General features: G+C 45.6%; 1 protein-coding gene across 1 annotated transcript in view; it reads right to left on the bottom strand.

Moving 5' to 3' along the window:
• The window catches only part of INTS9 (integrator complex subunit 9), a 393,694-nt gene that overhangs the window by 190,324 nt on the left and 184,094 nt on the right, over nucleotides 1-19,276 (bottom strand). Inside the window, exon 5 of the mRNA XM_078649901.1 lies at nucleotides 12,773-12,912. Within this exon, the coding sequence (XP_078506027.1) occupies nucleotides 12,773-12,912 (140 nt within the window). The remainder of the gene's footprint in view (nucleotides 1-12,772; nucleotides 12,913-19,276) is intronic.

Below are 19,276 nucleotides of genomic sequence, written 5' to 3'. Positions count from 1 at the left end.
GCGTCACGGTGTTTGTGACGAGCTCGGCTCGTCACGCTGCACGGTGGCGCTGTGCTCATGACGAGCTGAGCTCGTCATGACAACGCCCGTTTTCGTGGAACGCTCAGCACAGCAGGGGAATTATCCCCGCGTGTGAGCGCCACACGCTCGTCATGAGCACAGCGCCACTGTGCCTCATGACGAGCTGAGCTTGTCATGAGCACAGGAGGGGTTAAAAGAAGAAGGTGCAGCACATTCTCCCTCACAGTTTTACACCACTGCAGTGTACAGCGATCTTTCTGACCTGGAGTCAGATTGAAAGAAAAGCTTAGGACAGAGATGGCTGGAGAGTCCTGGTTGATGACCTATACCCCAGGAGCGGTAGTAGGCATAAGTGAGTAAGTGTACACGGTGCTTTAAATGGAGAAAGAGAAGTGCCAGTACTCACCGAATTCATGAGGTGGGTCTGGAGTTCCGGCAGGGACGTGGCTTCTAAGCAGGCATTTAAAGATATCTGCATTTACTATTTCACTGTAGAGCGCTCAAATGCCCTTCGGCTAATTTTGGCGAAAAAATGCAGGGCGTAATTGGTATTTGTTGCAGTTTTATATGGTCCCAACTTGGCCCAAGAGCTTTAAAGCATTTTACATGTGAAGCAGAAGTTTTATATGAAAGCATACTTTTTTGTTTTATGGCACGGGAGATTTAGCGAGTTGCCCAGAATCACAGGATGTTGAGCTGACGCTGGGATTTCACCACAGAAAAACATAAAAGTATGCGTTAATCTAAAACTTGCGCTTCTCATGTAAAGCGCTTGTGCTTAGTTTGCGCTATATATAACTGCAAAAAAGTACCAACTGCGCACTGCACACATGAGCCCAACTTGGCCAAAGTACCTAAGGCTCTCTGACAGTCAATGGCAATTGTATCTCAGGGCTGCAGCCTTACACTCTAACCAACAGCGGGATAATTCCAATATCAGGAGCTCTAGACGTCAGGCCACATCTCATATTACTGTCGCGCTGTCAGTTAGAGTGTAACCTAGTGCTGGAAAACACTCACCATTGACAGAGCGCCTCACAGACACACTCAATCTGAAAGCTTCCTATTCAGCAACACAAGCGCTGCACCTACCCATACCCCAGAGCCTGACCCCAACCTGCCACTAGTAGTACCGATACTTGTCAGGGTTTAGATCGGTGTGCGCCTACCTGAACTACAATCCCCATGATTCATGGGCCCTGAACTACAAGTACCATGAACCTTAGCGTTACCGCAGGATATTGCGGGGCGTGACCGGGAGATCGGGGCTCGTGATTCTGAAGTGCTTGCGGGAGCGTCTGGTTCCCGATGTCCTTGGATCTTGTCAGAGCATTGGGAGGTGAACACGGAGTCCGTTCATCCCAGGGAAGGAATCATTTGGGTAATGTGATCTCGCGCTGGCTATGCGCGTTGCTCTGTTTATCAGTAACGGATCGGGGCTAGTCTGCAAGAGCCCACCAGTGCCTCGCGGCTGTGAGGACTGGAAAGGAGTCGGACAGTCCACTCGTGAAGAGTGACTTAGTAGCTTGTTCATTTGTGAGTGTTACCTTACGTATTCAAGTGGCGGAATGCAGGGGGGGGGGTCCTCCGCATTGCCGTCATGAAGACATGACGTTGCATGTTTGTATTTTACCTTGTGGATTACAAATGCCAAAGCGGATGGCAGTAGTGCTAGAACTACACCATGCCGTGTTTGGTTTAACATTGATACCTGTTGTACGGTGTTGGGCACTTTAGTACATTTTATAGCAGAGGAGGAATCTGCTTGCAGTGACTAAGGATACTCGTTTCTTAAGTTCAGTGCTTGTTTTGCGCTTTTCTGACATTTCATTTTTGGATTTAAACACTGGTTCTCAAATGCCTTCTGGATTAGTTCTTCAGAGCTTTTCGCTTTATGCATTCGGGGTATGTATTTAGTGAGAGCATGTGCTTTAGGAAGATAGAGTTTCATCACGTATGTTAATAGTGTTCATTGTGTTGTTCAGGGCAGGAGGGAGCCAGAAGAAACAGCTGTATGAAGGTTAAGGCACAAGACTTACTACAGGTAAATCATACTGCCCTTCATTTAGTGAGAATGTAATGAGAGTAGGGTTAAGAATAATAGTAACCATTGTGTGTTTTTTCTTTCAGCTTCTTTTTCCCTGCTGTCCCTTTCCCTCTTTCCTTTTCTCCTGGGTTTTTTCCCCTTTTGGGTTTTTTTCCCTCACCGTATCGCCTGAACACCCTGTGAGACACATTCAGGGTGTTTGGGAGGTCCAGAGGTGGAGCATTGTTGCTGCATACGGATCCTGCGGAGTGCATTCCTGACAATACTCTCTTGACACAAGGAGAAGTTCCGGTACTCAAAAGGGGAACACAAAGAAGTGTTGGTACTCAGTACCGGCCCATTTAAATCACAGAGTGTGCAGCTTTCTACTCTAGTAGAAAATCAATAAACTAAGTTTCTGTTGCAGGCATGAAAAGAGCCAAATGACCAAATAGGAATTTCCAATTCCATAACAGAAATGTTCATCACAAGTATTTTTGCTGTTGTTGCCCACCAAGGCTTGGCCAAGGCCTCACCTGCCCATGTGACTGAAAATGTAGGGAAAGATGAGAAAAACAAACCAGTCGTTACTATTGAAGGAGTCTCTGATTAAGTAAATGACTTAACACTGCTCATCCTTCCTTGGCCTGCCCTTGCCTCAGCTGTCACTAAAGTCACTAAGGCATTTGGAAGAGGGTACCAAATGGCACCCAAGTTGGACTCCCTCAGATGAAGCATCAAGGCTCGCTTATAACTCTCTGTTTCCTTGTCCACTAAGGCCTAAACAACCAAATATTACACTCATGTTACTCGAAGGAGAGGGAAGAGACCAAAAGGAAAGACTGCAGTGGGACACTGTCTGCATCTACCAGTTCCTTGAAGTCATCCATAGTGTATGTTCCGATCCAGCTGACACTGCTCGCATCTCTTTTCTCTGATGAACAGGGGTGGTGTAAAGAAGAAGTATGCCTTTAACTTTCAACTCCCAGCGTTGAGGTAGTTTACTGCACTGTTTGCAACCACAGTGGACGATGCACATGTTGAGTTTGTTTCAGATGCTTCATTGGGTGCGAAACAAAATCACAATATGTCTACACTTGTTTCTTCCGCCCTTGGCCCAAGATAAAATTTTCCCATAGATGCCCATTTCAATCTTCATTTTGCCCTCAATTTGCTGGTCATAAGGAAAAGTTCCATTAGGCACTTGAAGAATGAATGCTGCTACTCAACACATGCCACATTCTCGACATCATCATTGGGTGACAGCTTGAGAGGCTCTTTTGTGTTTAAGCAACACAAAAACTGTTCTTCAGACTCTGGCCCAATGAGAGGAGGCTATCCCTGAACCTACCGCACCGACTCAAACAGGTGAGCTTATCACTCACCTGGGCACAGGCACCTGGCCTGAGAAAACAGTATTGAATGGAAAGGCAACTCTGCCAGACACAACCATACACATCAATTTCCTAGTTTGCACAGGCCCATTCCTCCATGGCTAAAGGACCCAAAGGAGTGACATTCCACAATAAGTTGTGGTTGTGAAGGAGGGGAAGGTTTTGCCCATGGAAGCATATATACCGTAAATTTGGTCCAGGAGGAAGCTCTAGTGAATGTTCACAATGACAATTATGCATGAGTCATGCAGCAAACTGAAGTCTGGGATCAGCAAATCATAACTTTTCTGTAAACATCTGCACTCCATCAACCGTGCATATTGCGTTTACTCATACAGTTATTATATGCCATCACGATATATAATTTAATCACGCAGACAGTGACCGGGTAACGTAGATACACACTTCCGTGTATCTGAGAGAATTGCAAAAAAGTTATATCTCCTAAGGCTTGGTGCTCTAGGAGCTACGCAAACAAATGATGGATGGAATGCTGAACAAATCATACATTCACCCCCAGTCAAGAGATCTGGGTTAAATCTGTTGTTCTTTTGCTCACCATGCCACCCCAGTTTAGGCCCAGCCACATGCAAATCAGCCTTGACCCTGTGCCTCATGGGAACAGTCCAGACCGAACTGCCAAGCTAGGTCCTCCCTGGACCAGAAACAAGCATCCTGGGACCGGTTTCACGGGATGTCACCCTCCATTAGCCAGGCTAGCTTGAATCCTGTGGCACAGTGAGCAAGGGACACACGTCTGGGCATACCCATCCCACATTGGACGAAAAGTGCTACGCAAACAAATGATGGACGGAATGCTGAACGAATCATACATTCACCCCCAGTCAAGAGATCTGGGTTAAATCCATTGTTCTTTTGCTCACCATGCCACCCCAGTTTAGACCCAGCTAAATGCAAATCAGTTTTGACCCTGTGCCTCATGGGAACAGTCCAGAACGAACTGCCAAGCCAGGTCCTCCCTGGACCGGAAACAAGCATCCTGGGACCGGTTTCAGGGTATGTCACCCTTCATCAGCCAGGCTAGCTTGAATCCAGTGGCACAGTGAGAAAGGGAGGCCACCTAACAACCTTAAAGAAACCACAAGTTTACACAGGTACAAAAACCCCAGTGCTCTGGATTCTTGTGTAAGATACATAATTCGCTCTGTACATCCGCATTATACCCATTTCTTTGAGATTAATTGTTCTTAGTTCTTTCGCTCCTTTCTTCCCAAACCCACTATCCACTTCTATTTGCACAAACCACATGGTGAATGTAGGAAAGTACTCTTGTTGGCATGGGTACATCCCACTTTTTACCTGACTCTGATGCATATTTGACGGAGTGTGCACTGGGTTCCTGCTAACCAGGTTGCCAGTGTCTCTGTTCTTTCCTAAAACTGTACCTCTGTTTCCACAACTGGCACACCTCCGGCTCACATACAAGTCCCTTGTAAAAGGTATCAGTGGTACCAATGGCCTTGTGACCAGAGAGGGTCTCTAAGGGCTGCAGCATGTATTATAGCACCATAAGAGACCCCTCACCAAACACAGGCATACTGCCACAGGAGCCAGCATGTTTTGGTGCAGATAAAAGTGAATAATCGACCTGGCACACATCCCTGTGTGCCAAGCCTACGAGCACTGCAAGAGGCATAGCTAAGTCACTCCTACTGCAGGCCTTACAGCCATAAGGCAAGGTGCACTATACCTTATGTGAGGGCATAACTGCATGAACAGATATGCCCCTATAATGTCTAAGCCCATTCTTAGATATTATGAGTGCAAAGTGAAGCCATACTGACTACATGGGCTGGAAGCTTGTCACTACGAGTTTCACAGCTACATGATGGCTTCACTGATTCCAAGATGTTTGGTACCAAATATCTCTGTTTAATAAACCAACACTGATGCCCGTGTTGGATTTATTAAGAAATGCAGCCAGGGAGCACCTCAGAGGGGCCTCCTGAAATCCTATCAACTTGTGAGTGTGTGCCTGACTGGTCCCCACCAGCCTGCTACCTCTAAACATGTTTTTAACACCTGAGGTGGGAGCCTTTTGCTCTTGTTTGTCAGAAACAAAGCCTGCTCTGGCAGGCACAGCACAGAAAGGAGGTGAGTCTCAAAGGCTTCCAGTCCTTTGTTATGCTGACCAGGATTTCTCCAGCTAGTGGCGATGCCCGCCCCCCTGTCCAAGACCCAATTTAGGTGGCAAGGTGAGCAGGAAATTAGTAAGTAAGAGAGGTGTGTCCCCTCTCAGCCCCTTAGGGGCCCTGAGATGAAGTAGCCCCATCCTTTCAGAATCCTCCATATTATTTTGGAGGACTCTAGCCAATAGGGTTAAGGATATGCCCCCTCCCCAGAGGGAGTGGACAAAGGTAGTAGGCACCCTAAAGGTAAGTAGCTCAATGGCCAATCCCACCGAACACGCCCGCAACCTAGGCATCATCCTCAACAGCTAGCCCTCCATGAAGAAGCTGTCTCCTCTGCCTGCTTCCTCACCCTCCAAATGATGAGGAAGGTCTTCAGATGGCTCCCACCCAACACCAGACAAACTGTCACACAAACTCTCGTCACTAGTAGACTAGACTACAGCAACTTCCTCTACGTTGGAACCACCACCCAACTCATGACGAAACTCCACACTATCCAGAACATTGCAGCCAGTCTCATACTCTATCTTCCCAGGCAGACACACATCACCCCTCACCTCAGGAAACTCCACTGGCTATCAGTCGTAAAGCGATGCCAGTTCAAGCTGCTCAACCATGCCTTTAAGGCACTACAAAATGAAGGACCGGCGTACCTCAAAACTTGAATGAACTTCCACCTACCTACAAGGAAACTCCGCTCTAAAAACCTCTTCCTAGGAGCCACTAATTGCATCTGCTGGACCAACAGCGGAGGCTGATCCGACTCGCATCTGGCCGCTCACCTCCCCTTGCACCTCAGAGCATCACCATCGCTCCAGCAGTTCAGGGAGGACCTCAAGACCTGGATGTTCAACCAATCAGAGAACTGGCAGATCGTCCTCCCAGCACCTCAGACCCTCATGAGTGATGCAGCCACGCTCTACAAACCCGACTGATTGATTGACTACTACCTTCTGACCTATGTAAGGCCCCTAAAGTTAGTATTATGGGGCTCCCCTGACCCTTAATCCTCAGATAACAAACGGCCTACAAAGAAGAGGGCAAAGAAGAGCCGATCCCTGCACAACAAGAGGCCCAAGCCACTGACTCAGTCCCAGCCCTGCTAGCCTGTCTGCGAACTTCGAATTTTGCAAGCTTCTACGAAACTTCCTGCAGACCAGCAACCTTAAACACCCTGGGAGGACTGCCTGCCTTCCATAAAGGTTACAAAAAGAAGGGTAAACCCATATGAAAGTCACTGCGACCTGGGTATGTAGCAGTACAGTAGAGGGGGTTCCAGAACAGAGGAAAAGCGCAATACTTTTGCCAACGTCTGTCCCAAGCACAAATTATATTGCTTTCTCTAGAAGTCTGGTCATCTGAATTACATGGTCTTTGATTGTACCTTTGTTTGGCTCTTGCACGAAGCCACTTTTGAAGAGTTTTTAGTATTTCTAAATAAGTACGCTTGACTTGTATTCACGTTCCCTACCTTGCACTATTTCCTACCACTCTCACTCCCCTCCCCATTACCCGTTGGGCACTATTATTTGTGAACTTATGAACTCATGCATTGTACTGAATATGTGTGGTAGTACTTTGTGATTAAATAACAACTTACTCCTAAGTTGAATATTTCGGTCTAATTTTTCATAATCAGTCAGTTGTACTGTGCTTTTCCTCTGTTCTGGGACCCCCTCTACTGTACTGCCTTCCATAAAGACTCCTGATCTCCCATGGACAGCGGAAAAAACTTTCAAAGACCAAAGCCCTGCCTGTGAAACTGCAAAACCGACTACCTCTGCATCCGACACCTACGGCCAGAGTCTCAGTGGCCCATCAATCCAGCAAAGGTTCCCCAGCATTTCTGAGCAAGAGTCCACCGTGGGCTGACCCATGCCAGACTCCACCTCGACGCCTGCAGCCTCAGCACGATAGTTCCCCCCCAACCAAGACCTTTACCAGTATGCTGCTTTCCGATGCCAGAGGACACCCCTGCAACCGGAGCCCCTGGGTCGTGAGGAGATCAACTGACAGTGTCCCTACGTTCCAGCACTTCCCAACTTACCTGTGCAGCTGTAGGTCTCCTTCGATCGGCCTCCTGACCTCAGCCTACTGTATATTTCAGACTTTGATATTCCCCATTGATTTGTATTGGGGATCTAACGCTGTGTTGGCACTCTACACCTGGCTACACCTGGCCACACCTGGCCGCCCCTGTGCCGCTGGAGGTGTAACTTTGGTGCTGCCTTGTGGGTCCCCCTATGCTTCCCTTAACCCCCGGAGGCTTGGTTACCAAAGCGTTCTACTTACCTGTAAGTAGTACCACTTCGATTTCCCCTTCTCCACTGGAAAACACTTGGCACCAGATACCGAGTTTGACCGTTGCATTCAGCTGCCCCAGTGCCGCTGGTGGTGCAGTTTTGTCACTTACCTGAACCTTACCTGGTACTGATTCTTTATGCAGAAACTCAATACAGTAATTGTTTACTTACCTGAATATTGCTGACTGCATTTCCTTCCATAGAATAACATTGTATTGTTGGAAATGCACTAATTGTCCACTTTTTACACTGAAAATCATTGATATTGCAAAACTTATTTACATGCAACAAAGTATCTTTGGTTCTATAAAATAAATATACTAAAAGTATAATTTTTACAAACCATTGGTCTCGGATGTAGTCACTGAGTGTGTTTATCATTTATTGCCTGTGTGTGTTCAACAAATGCTTCCTTAGCATTACCCTTTGATAAGCCTAACTTCTTACCCACACTACCGCAAAAGATAGCATTAATATTATCCACTTAAGCCTCTGTAAACCACTGGAGATCCGCTGGACTCTGCACACTATACCTCACTAGATACCTACATATATATACATACATATATTGTCGTAAAGTGTGTACAGAGCCAGCTTCCTACAGTGAATATGAGGGAAAAATCAATTCAGAATCACATTTTCTCCACATGTTCATACCCTGTCTGCCGCTGTGGTAAAAGGGCAGTGTATTTAATCCTAATAAACTTCCGCATTTGTTTGTGTCTGATGTTTAACCACCTACTAGGAGGTGTTGGTGTATTTCCAATCAGTTGGGGAAGTACTGTCTCCTTGTTACTTTAACGGATTCACATCAAAACATTATGGTATAAAAGTGCACATTTTATGATGGTTTATTTTCTTGTTTAAAGTGTGTAAATTTACTTTTCTTTTAGCAAAAGTACCACACACATTAACTACGGACCAGCACCCACGGAACCTGAAACAGTGGGATAGATAGATTTGGAAGGCACTTTCTATGTATTTAGAAACACATCCCTAGCATTTCTACTAATTGGCGATCGAACATGTCTCAAGGTGAGCTACACGCTCATGTGGACTGTGGCCTGCAAGTAACATAACTCTCTGGTAGACTGTTCTCTATGCCATATTGCTCAGGCTGAGTGCTCTCAAGAAGCAATATGATAATTCTCCGCCAACTAACATTTCTCGACACCCATCCAGTTTTTGTTGTGGCAATTGCTAAATTTTTATTTGCAATGTGGTGCAAACGAAGATGCCTTGTCAATAGTTAGAGTAGCGGCTTTAGTTGTCGTTGTTCTACCAAAGTTCAATTTCCATGATTTTAAATGGTATTAATTGAAGCCTATTTTCTTTTAACCTTCACATCTGATTATTTATATTTTTTAATAGTATGTGCCATGGGCTGATGTCATGTAACACACCTTAATGTTACCCTCAAATGTGACATTTGTTTATGTTTAATGCACTTTATGGGCCACTCCCTTGTGGGGGCGGGACCCTTTTTCCTTTGCTACCTCTTTACTCTTGGGGTTATTACGCTAATATATGTAAACGCTTGGGGTTGTTCCTTTTTACGCTTTTTTTCTTTTCTTTTTCCTGTTTTTATTCTGTGATTTTATGATAATGAGTATAAAAATGTCGTATTATTGTACTTTTATGGCAGAAACTGCCGAAATAACGTTTCTTTGAATTGAATTGAACATTTCTCGACTAACTCTTCCTACAACATGCCGCAGGCTAACTTCTCTCTACATAATGAGTCTTGAGCTAACTGTTTTCCATGAGAACAATGTCTAAGCCTGAATGATCTCCGCATCATGTAAAGTACCACGGGCCAACTGCTGTCCGTAAGAAATACAGGCGCGGTGCGTCCATTGGGTCGTGGGGGCGTAGCCCCCCCCTGCCCGCAGCCGCCCGCAGCTCCCTCGGCATCTTTGAACTTAAGTAAACTCTCAGTTTACTGAAGTTTAAAGACGCCGAGGGAGAACTGACAATGCATTTCAGTCAGCATGACGTCGGCGGTCTGGCGTCATGTTGACTGACAGGCATTGTCAGACATGGGGCAGCAGGCAGCAGCACAACACAAGCGCGCATGAGTGGGGACGGAGGGCGATTTTTCGCACCGTGTCCACTCATGCGCACTTGTGTTTTTGCTTGGTTGCGCATGCTCATTTGGAGCCCCTCAGCCTCCTAATGGGCGTGATGCGGGCGAGGAGTAACTGTGCCACTCAGCTCCAGGATTGGCTTAGGGGTTGCCACTCCAATGCTGTGGAGCAGAGGCGGTCAGGTACGTTTTCGAAATTTTATTCTCCCTATAGTGCTGTAAATTGTGACGTTTCTATTCTGCATAGGAGAATGTTATTGTTTGTTGAAAGTATAGCATTTTTTACCTGCACTTTTTGTTAATAGTTTATCGATATGATTAGAGAAGTGTTCTCACTGATTTATTGTAATGAGGTCTGTGCTTCGGCTCCGCCAGGCTTTTAACGAGCAGAAGGCCTGTTTATTTACCCTGACCTTTTTTTCTGATTTACTTCGTGGAAATGCAAGTAAAATGTCCTTTTTAATGTGCCTAAACGACTCTACAATCAACAGCCATTATAGAGCTAGACATAAAATTACAGGCGAACGAGCGACAGAGAACGTGATAAGAACCCAGTCTTCATGGTCCTAGCATACTATTACATCAGGCCGCCAGAGAAAATTGGGATATACCGAAAATCTTGGATTGGGGATGTGGATCTCGAAGCTAAAAAAACAGCATATTAAGACATTGTTAAAAAATCATAGCACTATGATAATATTTTAAACTAAGTCAAACATTTTTTAATATTTTTCTTTTGACAACAGTATTCTTAAATTAAAAGCGGCAACACTAGGTTTAAAGAAATAAGATGTGAAGCTAACAATTACTCACGGATGCATACCATTAGAATTTCACATTTTTATTCTAAGAAAATGGATTGCAGCGTTTTAGATATTATAAGCAGCAGCTGTCCAGAGAGAAAGTCAAGGGTCCTGGCGCTCCCCAAAAGTATAGTGCTGTGTTCCTAGTGACAGGGGCCGTCAGTAAGGGTCTGATATAAAGAGGAGCACGCCGTGAGACAATCTATTTAACGACCAGGGTGTCTCTGAGGGTGAGGAGAACACTTTTAGGTCACTGGCAAGAAAAGCGAGCGCGTAACTCCCGGTGCCATTTTGCGGCTATGATAGCTAAGAACAGTGAGGGATGCAGGCAGCTTTCTGGGGAGTTCTCTAGATACACTCTCTGCAAACATTCTAAAAATCAAGATTAGTACAGATAGTGCAGGCCGATAGGGTTGTGTGGTAGAGTCCATCTCTTGAGTGCTTGGCCTGTATATGGTATGTAGGCTAGTAGCAGAGCCATTGATTTTATTGTTTATTTATTGCATGAGAGATGGACGACTCTTTCCAATCATGCAGGGCCATCAAAGGCCACCCCTGGTTGGGAAAACGGCCGAATGTCACTCTAGGCCAGTACAGACTATTAATGCGTCAAATATGTTGACATTTGTATTTGTGAAGCACCCATTGAAAATCCCAACAGGTGGCAGGAGTGCGCCAATGGCAGAATGTTGTTTTACCAGGTGAATCGAAAATCCTCACTTTCTTCTTGGCTTGTGCTGTGCAATGCAGCTTGTAAGCCTTCCCAGACAGAACAAGCACTAGCAAAGCCAGGTCTGGCTTTCCTTTGGTTTCTTGACTAAAACATTAAAGAAAAGCCTTCTGTAGTGAAAAATAGAAAAGACAATTGCTGTCTGCATAAAATGTATTCATGCGCTAAATTATTTAACGTGCGATGGTTTAGTGTAAGCACTCCACAGAAGGGAAAACAGTTGCATCTCAAAGTGGTATAACTCATAAGCGTCACTCAGTTATTAAATTCAAAAGTATTCATGCCCTCTGGAAAACCTCCCTGTAACCCCTTTTAATTTTTCGGACTCGCTCGCCACAGTGCTCTCCCACAGAAGGTTTACGCCCCCACCACTTTCAAATGTCACCAGCCACCACTGAAGAAATATTGTTCTACAGTATGCAGACTGTGCTTCGTGTGTAACAGGCCTTCAGGCTGACGTTTCTGTATTTAGGATGGCTATATTAAACATAGGAGTGACCATCATATTTCAAAACGGAAGCAGACAACAGCAGCACACGCTCTCGCTCACTTCCTGCATACGGCGCCGGTCTCTGACGTAAGGCGCAGGCTGAGCGCAAACAGGCGTGGCCATCTGCAATGCTACAACACCACATCTTTAAAATATGGTTTGCAATCAATATTGCGGGTAACCGTTAACCGCTCATAAATATTCAGGGTAGTCAGTGTTATTTTTTTTGTGAGCTTTATATAGCGCGAACTCTGACCCGGGTATCAGAGCGCTTTACATGAGCACCAGTTTCGTTACACAAGGACACATTCATTTTTCTTAGCCACGGGGAAATTTAGTGATTTGCCCAGAATCACAGGATGTTAAGTGTCGTGTCGTAGCCGTGACTCGAACCCGGTCCCCCAGCTTCGACGTCGACCGCTCTAGCCGTATTAACCGTTATTAAGAGGATGGGATGTGTAAGTGATTGGCACAAACTATTTTAATAGATCGATAAATTAAATCACTGGCTTAATGATTATCTGACAATGGATACTAACGAAAAATGGAAATAAAAATTGGGGGAAAATGCTTGTGTAGAATGTAAAGGGTGGCACATTTCAAAATATTAGTTTGAAAGAGCTTTTTTAATAAACAAACTAATGAAAACTCGTGCAGCACACACAGTAATAACATTGGCCAAAGGCTCTTCAAACAAGCTGTCGGCACATTTTTAAGTAAATGATCCTCTGTAAAAAGAAAGTGAATGGCCATGAGGACTGCTCACCTGGCGATCTGGACGGTGGGCTCGGTGGCGTAGACGGTGCCGTTGAAGCCGGTGTGCTCGGTGATGTACGGCAGGGCCATCATGCAGTGGTAGTTAGAGATGAGGATCACATCTACAGTAGACAGATCTATCAACTCTGTCTGGAAAGAAAGAACAAACAGTACACACGCCGCAAACCCTGAGCTTTTCTTGAACGGAGTCCAGGACGCTTTATAGCTCAGTTACCTTTCGTCAGTCACCTGTACATGCTGTACAATAAAAGCCTCATCTGCTTGTAGTCAAGGAAGGCACCCCCCCCCCCTTTCACTAACTGCACCCTATGCAGATGCTCACTGCTTGAAATTGCACAGGAGAGCCGTCAGAGTTGAGAAAATGTACATTCATCTAAACATTCATTATCTCACAGGTGCTGATTTTTTGCCTTTCCCTCTGCTGCTGTCCTTGTCTCTATTTTTAGGTCGAGCCTACCAGACACCACCACTGTAACAAAACTTGAGGGAACCACCCTGCAAACTACATCGAGGGGTCCCCACTCCAGAGTCAGTCAAGAGCTGTCACGCAATGGTACTGTGCTGAAGGGGCCCCCTGAAGCTCGGGTCTCCCGCATAGAAGGAGCTACAGGGGCCTTTGTCATGACACTGCCAGACAGCACTTTTGCCCAGTTGAAAAAGACCTATTGTCTGCAGGGGCTAGAAACCTGCCCATTGCTTGCCATTTGGCTTTTTCGCTCTCATTTGCTTGATTCGTATTTGATGACTTGTCTTCCCTTTCTTCTGTTTGTCCCTCCCGTGAAGCATAACCTCTTTACCATACTTTTGGTATGATGGCTTGCATCCTAAAACTGCTCGCACTCGGGGAACATTTTTTTTCTTTAAGAACTCTGTAAGAGTATATTGGTTTTCTAGCTCTCTCCGTTGTGTGCTGCTTCCCTCACCCAAACACCTGCCATGTCCTCACACTCTGATTTGCTCCCTCCCTCATACACTGCTCTTTCTCTCTTGTGTGATTCTATTGCAGGACCCTGAGGGGAGGATTTTCCTTCTTTGCTTTTTATTACCAGCAGCCTTTGAAAAGCAATATCTCTTAACGATGACTTAATGACTCCCCCAATTCTTTTGACTGCGATGGGGACTAATCCAGGCCCTGGCGCCAGACCTCTCTTCCCCTGCCTGATATTGGCCCCGCCAACGATGCGGCTCAGAGTGTAGTGGCGGACTTGTTGGACCCTGATGACCTACTGCAGCCACGATCAGCGGAGTGATTCCCAGCGCCCAATATGGTGGCCTATATAGGAAGTAGGCCAAGAAAGCCGCTAAACAAGGAAGAGAGAAACTGTTTCAAGGCAGAATGTCCTTGGCCATCCTTGGAGGGGAAAGTGGCTCTCACCCCAGAGGTAGACGTGAAGATGGCCACCTTCCTCTCCAAGTTCGTCCGTGACCACAGGAAGGGTATTGACAGGTCCTGGCACTCATGCCAGGATAACATTGCTGGATGTGGCAGGACCCCTGGCCAAAATCATGGACATGGCGGAGGACGAGAAGGCCTCGGGCTCATTGATCTCTCCCGACGCCCTGTCAAGCTGGGCTCAAAGAGCAAATATCTTGCTGGGAAACGTGAACTGCATGATTTCTACAGAACGACGCAGGTCATTGTTAATTTGATTGACCCCAAACTTGGGTACATCTCCAACTCAGAGGCAGGTACAGTCACCCAGGGCTAACTTATTGGGAATCCTTTCATATGGGAGCTGGGGAAATTTGTCAATACCTTTAACTCCTTGGACAAAGCCCACACCTCTACAAAGAGAATATTTAACCCCTGTGTTTTTGCCAACTCCGGTCAAGGTAGGGGGGCGCTCGAACGGCCACCTCCTTCATCACGTCTTCAGAGGGGAACACTCCCGTCAGGTCAATATCAGGACTCCAACAAGTTTGTGAATTTGTACCCAACCCAAACCTCCACCCGGCACAGAGTAGCCAGAGGCAGTTCTAGAGGCCACAACAGCTACAGCAATACAAAGGTGAGAACGCAAAGCCTGCTGGGGCTCTGGCTTGGGGGTTGTTTGGCTGCATTTTTGCCAAACTGGGAGGTTCTTTCTACAGATGTGTGGGTCCTTCAGACAGTACAAGGGTTTTGCATTGAATTTTACAGACCCCTATCCAGTTTACAACCCCAGACCTCTGGTATTCTCACAGGAACAACAGGCTCTGATAGACCTGGAGATAGCAAGTCATTTGGAGAAAGGGGCTATCGCTCAACCTAATGGGTTCCTCAGCAACCTCTTTCTGGCGCAAAAAAGGGACGGGGGTCAGCGCCCAGTTATCAACCTGATAGAATTAAACAGGTTGCTGCGCTATCAACATTTCAAAATGGAGGGCATACACCTCCTCAGAAAACTCCTTTTGCAGTCTGGATCTAAAAGACGCTTATCTGGCTGTTCCAATCTTTCCGCCTCACTGACGCTTCTTGCAATTTCGGTGGAAATCTCAAGTGTTCGAATTTACTTCCCTTCTTTTCAGGCTTTCTTCAGCCCCTTGGAGATTCACCAAACTGATGAGGCCGGTGGTCAAAACGATATCCTTCTTATGAAGCAGTGTCCTCGGCATCTCTCCTTATAGTTACAAATGGCCATAGACCTGCTAGAGTCGCAGGGCTTCTGAATAAACACAGAGAAATCCGCTCTTATTCCTTCCCAATCCCTTCATATACCTGGGGTTCCTCATCAACTCAGTAGAGCTCAGAATCTGACCAGGATCAGACACAAATTCCAGAGAACTATATCCAAACCCCAAGTTTCTTTACAAGAACTGGCACACACAGTGGGGTTTCTCTGGTCCTCAATTTAGGCGATCTTCCAGGGCCCCCTTCAATACTGGGCGTTGCAACACTTGAAAATAATGCATCTCCAGAAGTGACTTTCATACTCTCAGTTTATTCCGTTCTCTGTGGAGGCGAAGGAGGCGATGCAGTGGTGGATTTCTCACCTGGAAGCCTGGAATGGGTGAGCGATATTCAGCTTTCAACACAATCTGGTGACTGAATCCGAAGCCAGTGGCTCAGGGTGGGGCGCTTGGTGTGACGAGTTTTCAACCGGAGGAATATGGTCTTCCGCAGAGCAGGCCCTACATATCAACTGCCTGGAGTTGATGGCGGGCTTGTTCGCCCTCCGCTGCTGGATGAAGGACAAAGTCTAATGTTCAGTCTTTTTGAAGATGGAGAACGTGGAGAAGCCCATTATGTCAATCACCTAGGGGGCACTCGCTCAAAAGCCCTGTTGGACCTCGCTCTGACACTATGGGAGTGTTGCTTAACCAATCGCATTTCCCTGGCAGTGGAAGATCTTCCAGGGCAAACCAACCAGATAGCAGATTGGCACTCCCACCATTGGAGGGATGTCAGCCTGTAGAAGTTGCACTCTCCAATCTTCCAACAACTTCAAGAGTGTTGGGGCCCGTCCTCTTTGCATTCCGCTTGGGCTTCCAATTGGACAGGTCTTGCAGCTGGAGACCGGATCCTCAGGCCATGGTGCGGATGCCTTCCTTCAGGATTGGAGCACAGAGCAGGCCTATGCATTTCCTCCGTTCGCTATGATAATGCGATTGTCAGCCCAATTGCGCACGCAAAGGATGGACCTGGTTGTGATCACTCCAATTTGGAGGTCACAAGCCTGGTTTCCAGTGATGATGAAACTTTCCTTTGATATTCCAATCCCTCTACCTCTAGGTCCGGATCTCTCGAGGAACCTCCGAGTACTGCCATAGAATAACATTTTTCCTAGCTATGGTAACAGAAAGTTTCAATTCTATTAAGGACACGGGGCAAGGATTAACCCACCCGATATCGATCATATACCGACACCCACCCTGACAGAAGGACAATGATGCATGGCTGCCAGAGGAGCAATGATGGCTGTGAGAGATATTATGGAAGGTTCAAAAGTTTTGTTTAATGCTTTGACTTGAGATCTCAGGTGGCTTATCCTGTGATGATTAAATGTATTCTATGCTTGATGCAATTGGATCTGGTATGTAGGACCGGAAATTTTACACCTTTTCTATAGCTCTATTCCAGGATCGAAGTCCAATAAATAGGAGTAGACTACATGCGGATATACTGGGTTCACAGGAAGAAAGAGGGAGATAAGAGTGTATACAGAGACCGTTATATGCATGTTGGCACTCCTATTGGATGGACTGTTTTCTGTTAATGTTCCCAATGTGTCATGGGAAAAGTAGGTTGTCTGTTAAGAAATGTTGCTTTTCAAAGGTTGCTGGTAATACAAAGTGAAGAAGGAACAGCCTAATACTTGCTTCCGTATCCTTCATGGAATTAAACTTTCCGTTACAATAGCTAGGAAAATTATAATTTTTCCCCAGCCCCTGCTCTTCGTGTTGCTCTCTACTTTGTGTTCATCTCTTTTCTCAACTGCATGTGCCACTGTAGTCTGTTTGGCTCTCTCCCTGGTGTGCTGCTTTGCTCTTCCTCCACCCACCCACCTTTATTTTTACTTTATCACCCACCTCCATTGCTATGCCTTAAATGCTCCTCCTGTACTACCCCACCCCTCGTGGGCAATTTTATATATTTTTTCTATTTTCCTTGGAGGGCCTGGAAGATGCCACTTGCCCGAGTCTACATATATTTAATTTACTTAACTTTTAATAAAAAAAATTCCAATCTCAGTGAGGTATGCCATCATAGATCAGCTACATAAAAAATAAAAAAGTTGTCTGCGTCATTCTGCATGTGTACAGTGATAAAACAATGTGTCCAGCAAGAGCAATGAGCTTTTTTTTTGCTGATGCTGATACCTTATGGGCTAACAGCAATGACAAAGCCATTAGATCCAAAAGGTGAGACCTACTAGCTTTGCCAATGCTTGTTGGGTTAAGTGCCTACTCGCTGCATCTTTACATCATATGGAAGCATACAAGATGCTGACAACGTAAAAATATACTTTTCAAAAAGAGTAAGAGGGGGCAACATGTAAAGGAGTAAATCTGTGACGCACAAGACTGAGTTTCTTCAGCCTTAGTGGTAAAAGTAGGAGACACAGTAGTGTCTGTAGGGTAAACAAGTTGAAACCTAGTACATTACCTATTGTGTGATTGTTTGGGTAGCTGAGAAATCTAATGGTAAATTATGAGCACCTACAAATAAAACATCTTTAGTGTGAGGGATTTGTGGTACTCACCTTTCACTAATGCAGGCAGCCAAGCATGTCCATGCATGCTGATGTGTTTTTGGTACTGCTGTCCTTTTTACTGGCCAATTCCTATCTTATGCCACTACACACATATTGCAGTCACAACTCTTGATATTCATGAGCAACACTATGTTGTCTCTGTATCCTCCACACATTACTTGATGACTGAATCACTGATATCACACGCAATAAACTAAGCTTTAAGTGCTTTGACCATGAGTCCTTCAGACTCCCCAACAAAGCCTACATCAATTCCCACTCATGGCAAGCTGCCCTGTTTCTGCTGACAGTGTCTGCTAAACAATACAGATGTTCTGTGAAAACACATGATCAACTGCCCAATGCAATAATGTTTGAAACGTCATGGAAAGTATGAGCCCTTCTTTCACAATGCCCCCTGAACCAAATCATGGATGTCATGATGATTGTGGGGATCTTTACATTATATTTCAAGGCAAGAAAATCTGCAAAACTAGACTTTCAACGAGCAATTTTAAAACCTTTGTGTTCGATAGTTCTACCAGCCTCGACCAGTGAACATTAGTGAGAATATGCTGAAAGTGGATGCCCCTGTCTTCCAGGCTAGTAAGAACAAATGATGGTTCTGGCACCCAGAAGGATTTCAAGGTGCCATCCAACAAGTAGGGTCTTCCATTATAGTGCCTGTGACCGTGGACTGATTGTCCCTCAGGCCGTTTGTTTGATGCCATCCATTAGACTAATTGCCACTGTAATAGCCTCATGCTGAGGCTGCAATCTTACTACATGGAGATGTGGGAACACCTCACAGTAGTAACTATGTTTTGTGCAATGTGACTTTTTCCTGATGGAGCTGGCATGATTCACCAATTTCTGCATTATACTGGTACACCTTGTACTGAATTGTGTCAAAGTCCCAAGTGTGTGACATATGTACCAGTTGGTGTAGGCAGGGTGTTGTTGTAAGAAAGGACTTCATTTTTATTTGGCATTCCCCATTTCTCCTGTCTGGTTTTCCTGGTATTGGAACTATGTGTGTTCTACCACTGCTAAACAGTAATACAGAGCATGTGATCTCCGCCCAACACATGCACTTTGCCCGCGATTTAGCTAATTGGCTCAATCTTTCTTTCGTAAGGCCAAAGTAGATGGCTTTCAAAACACCAAATGCATGGGCGTTAAGGGCCATATGTTGGCTGCAATACACCACCCACATAGATAACAAAAATATATGGCTGCTAGGAGCATCACTTTGTTTTGGCTGTGCTGAAGTTTAACGCACAGCAGTGATACCTGGGCAGTAAAAGTGCCTTTGCCAT

The sequence above is a fragment of the Lissotriton helveticus genome, chromosome 6 (assembly GCF_964261635.1).
Source record: "Lissotriton helveticus chromosome 6, aLisHel1.1, whole genome shotgun sequence".
In the NCBI taxonomy this organism is placed as follows: domain Eukaryota; kingdom Metazoa; phylum Chordata; class Amphibia; order Caudata; family Salamandridae; genus Lissotriton; species Lissotriton helveticus.
The sequence above is the reverse complement of the archived record's forward strand: the minus strand, read 5'-3'. Positions and strand labels throughout refer to the sequence as shown.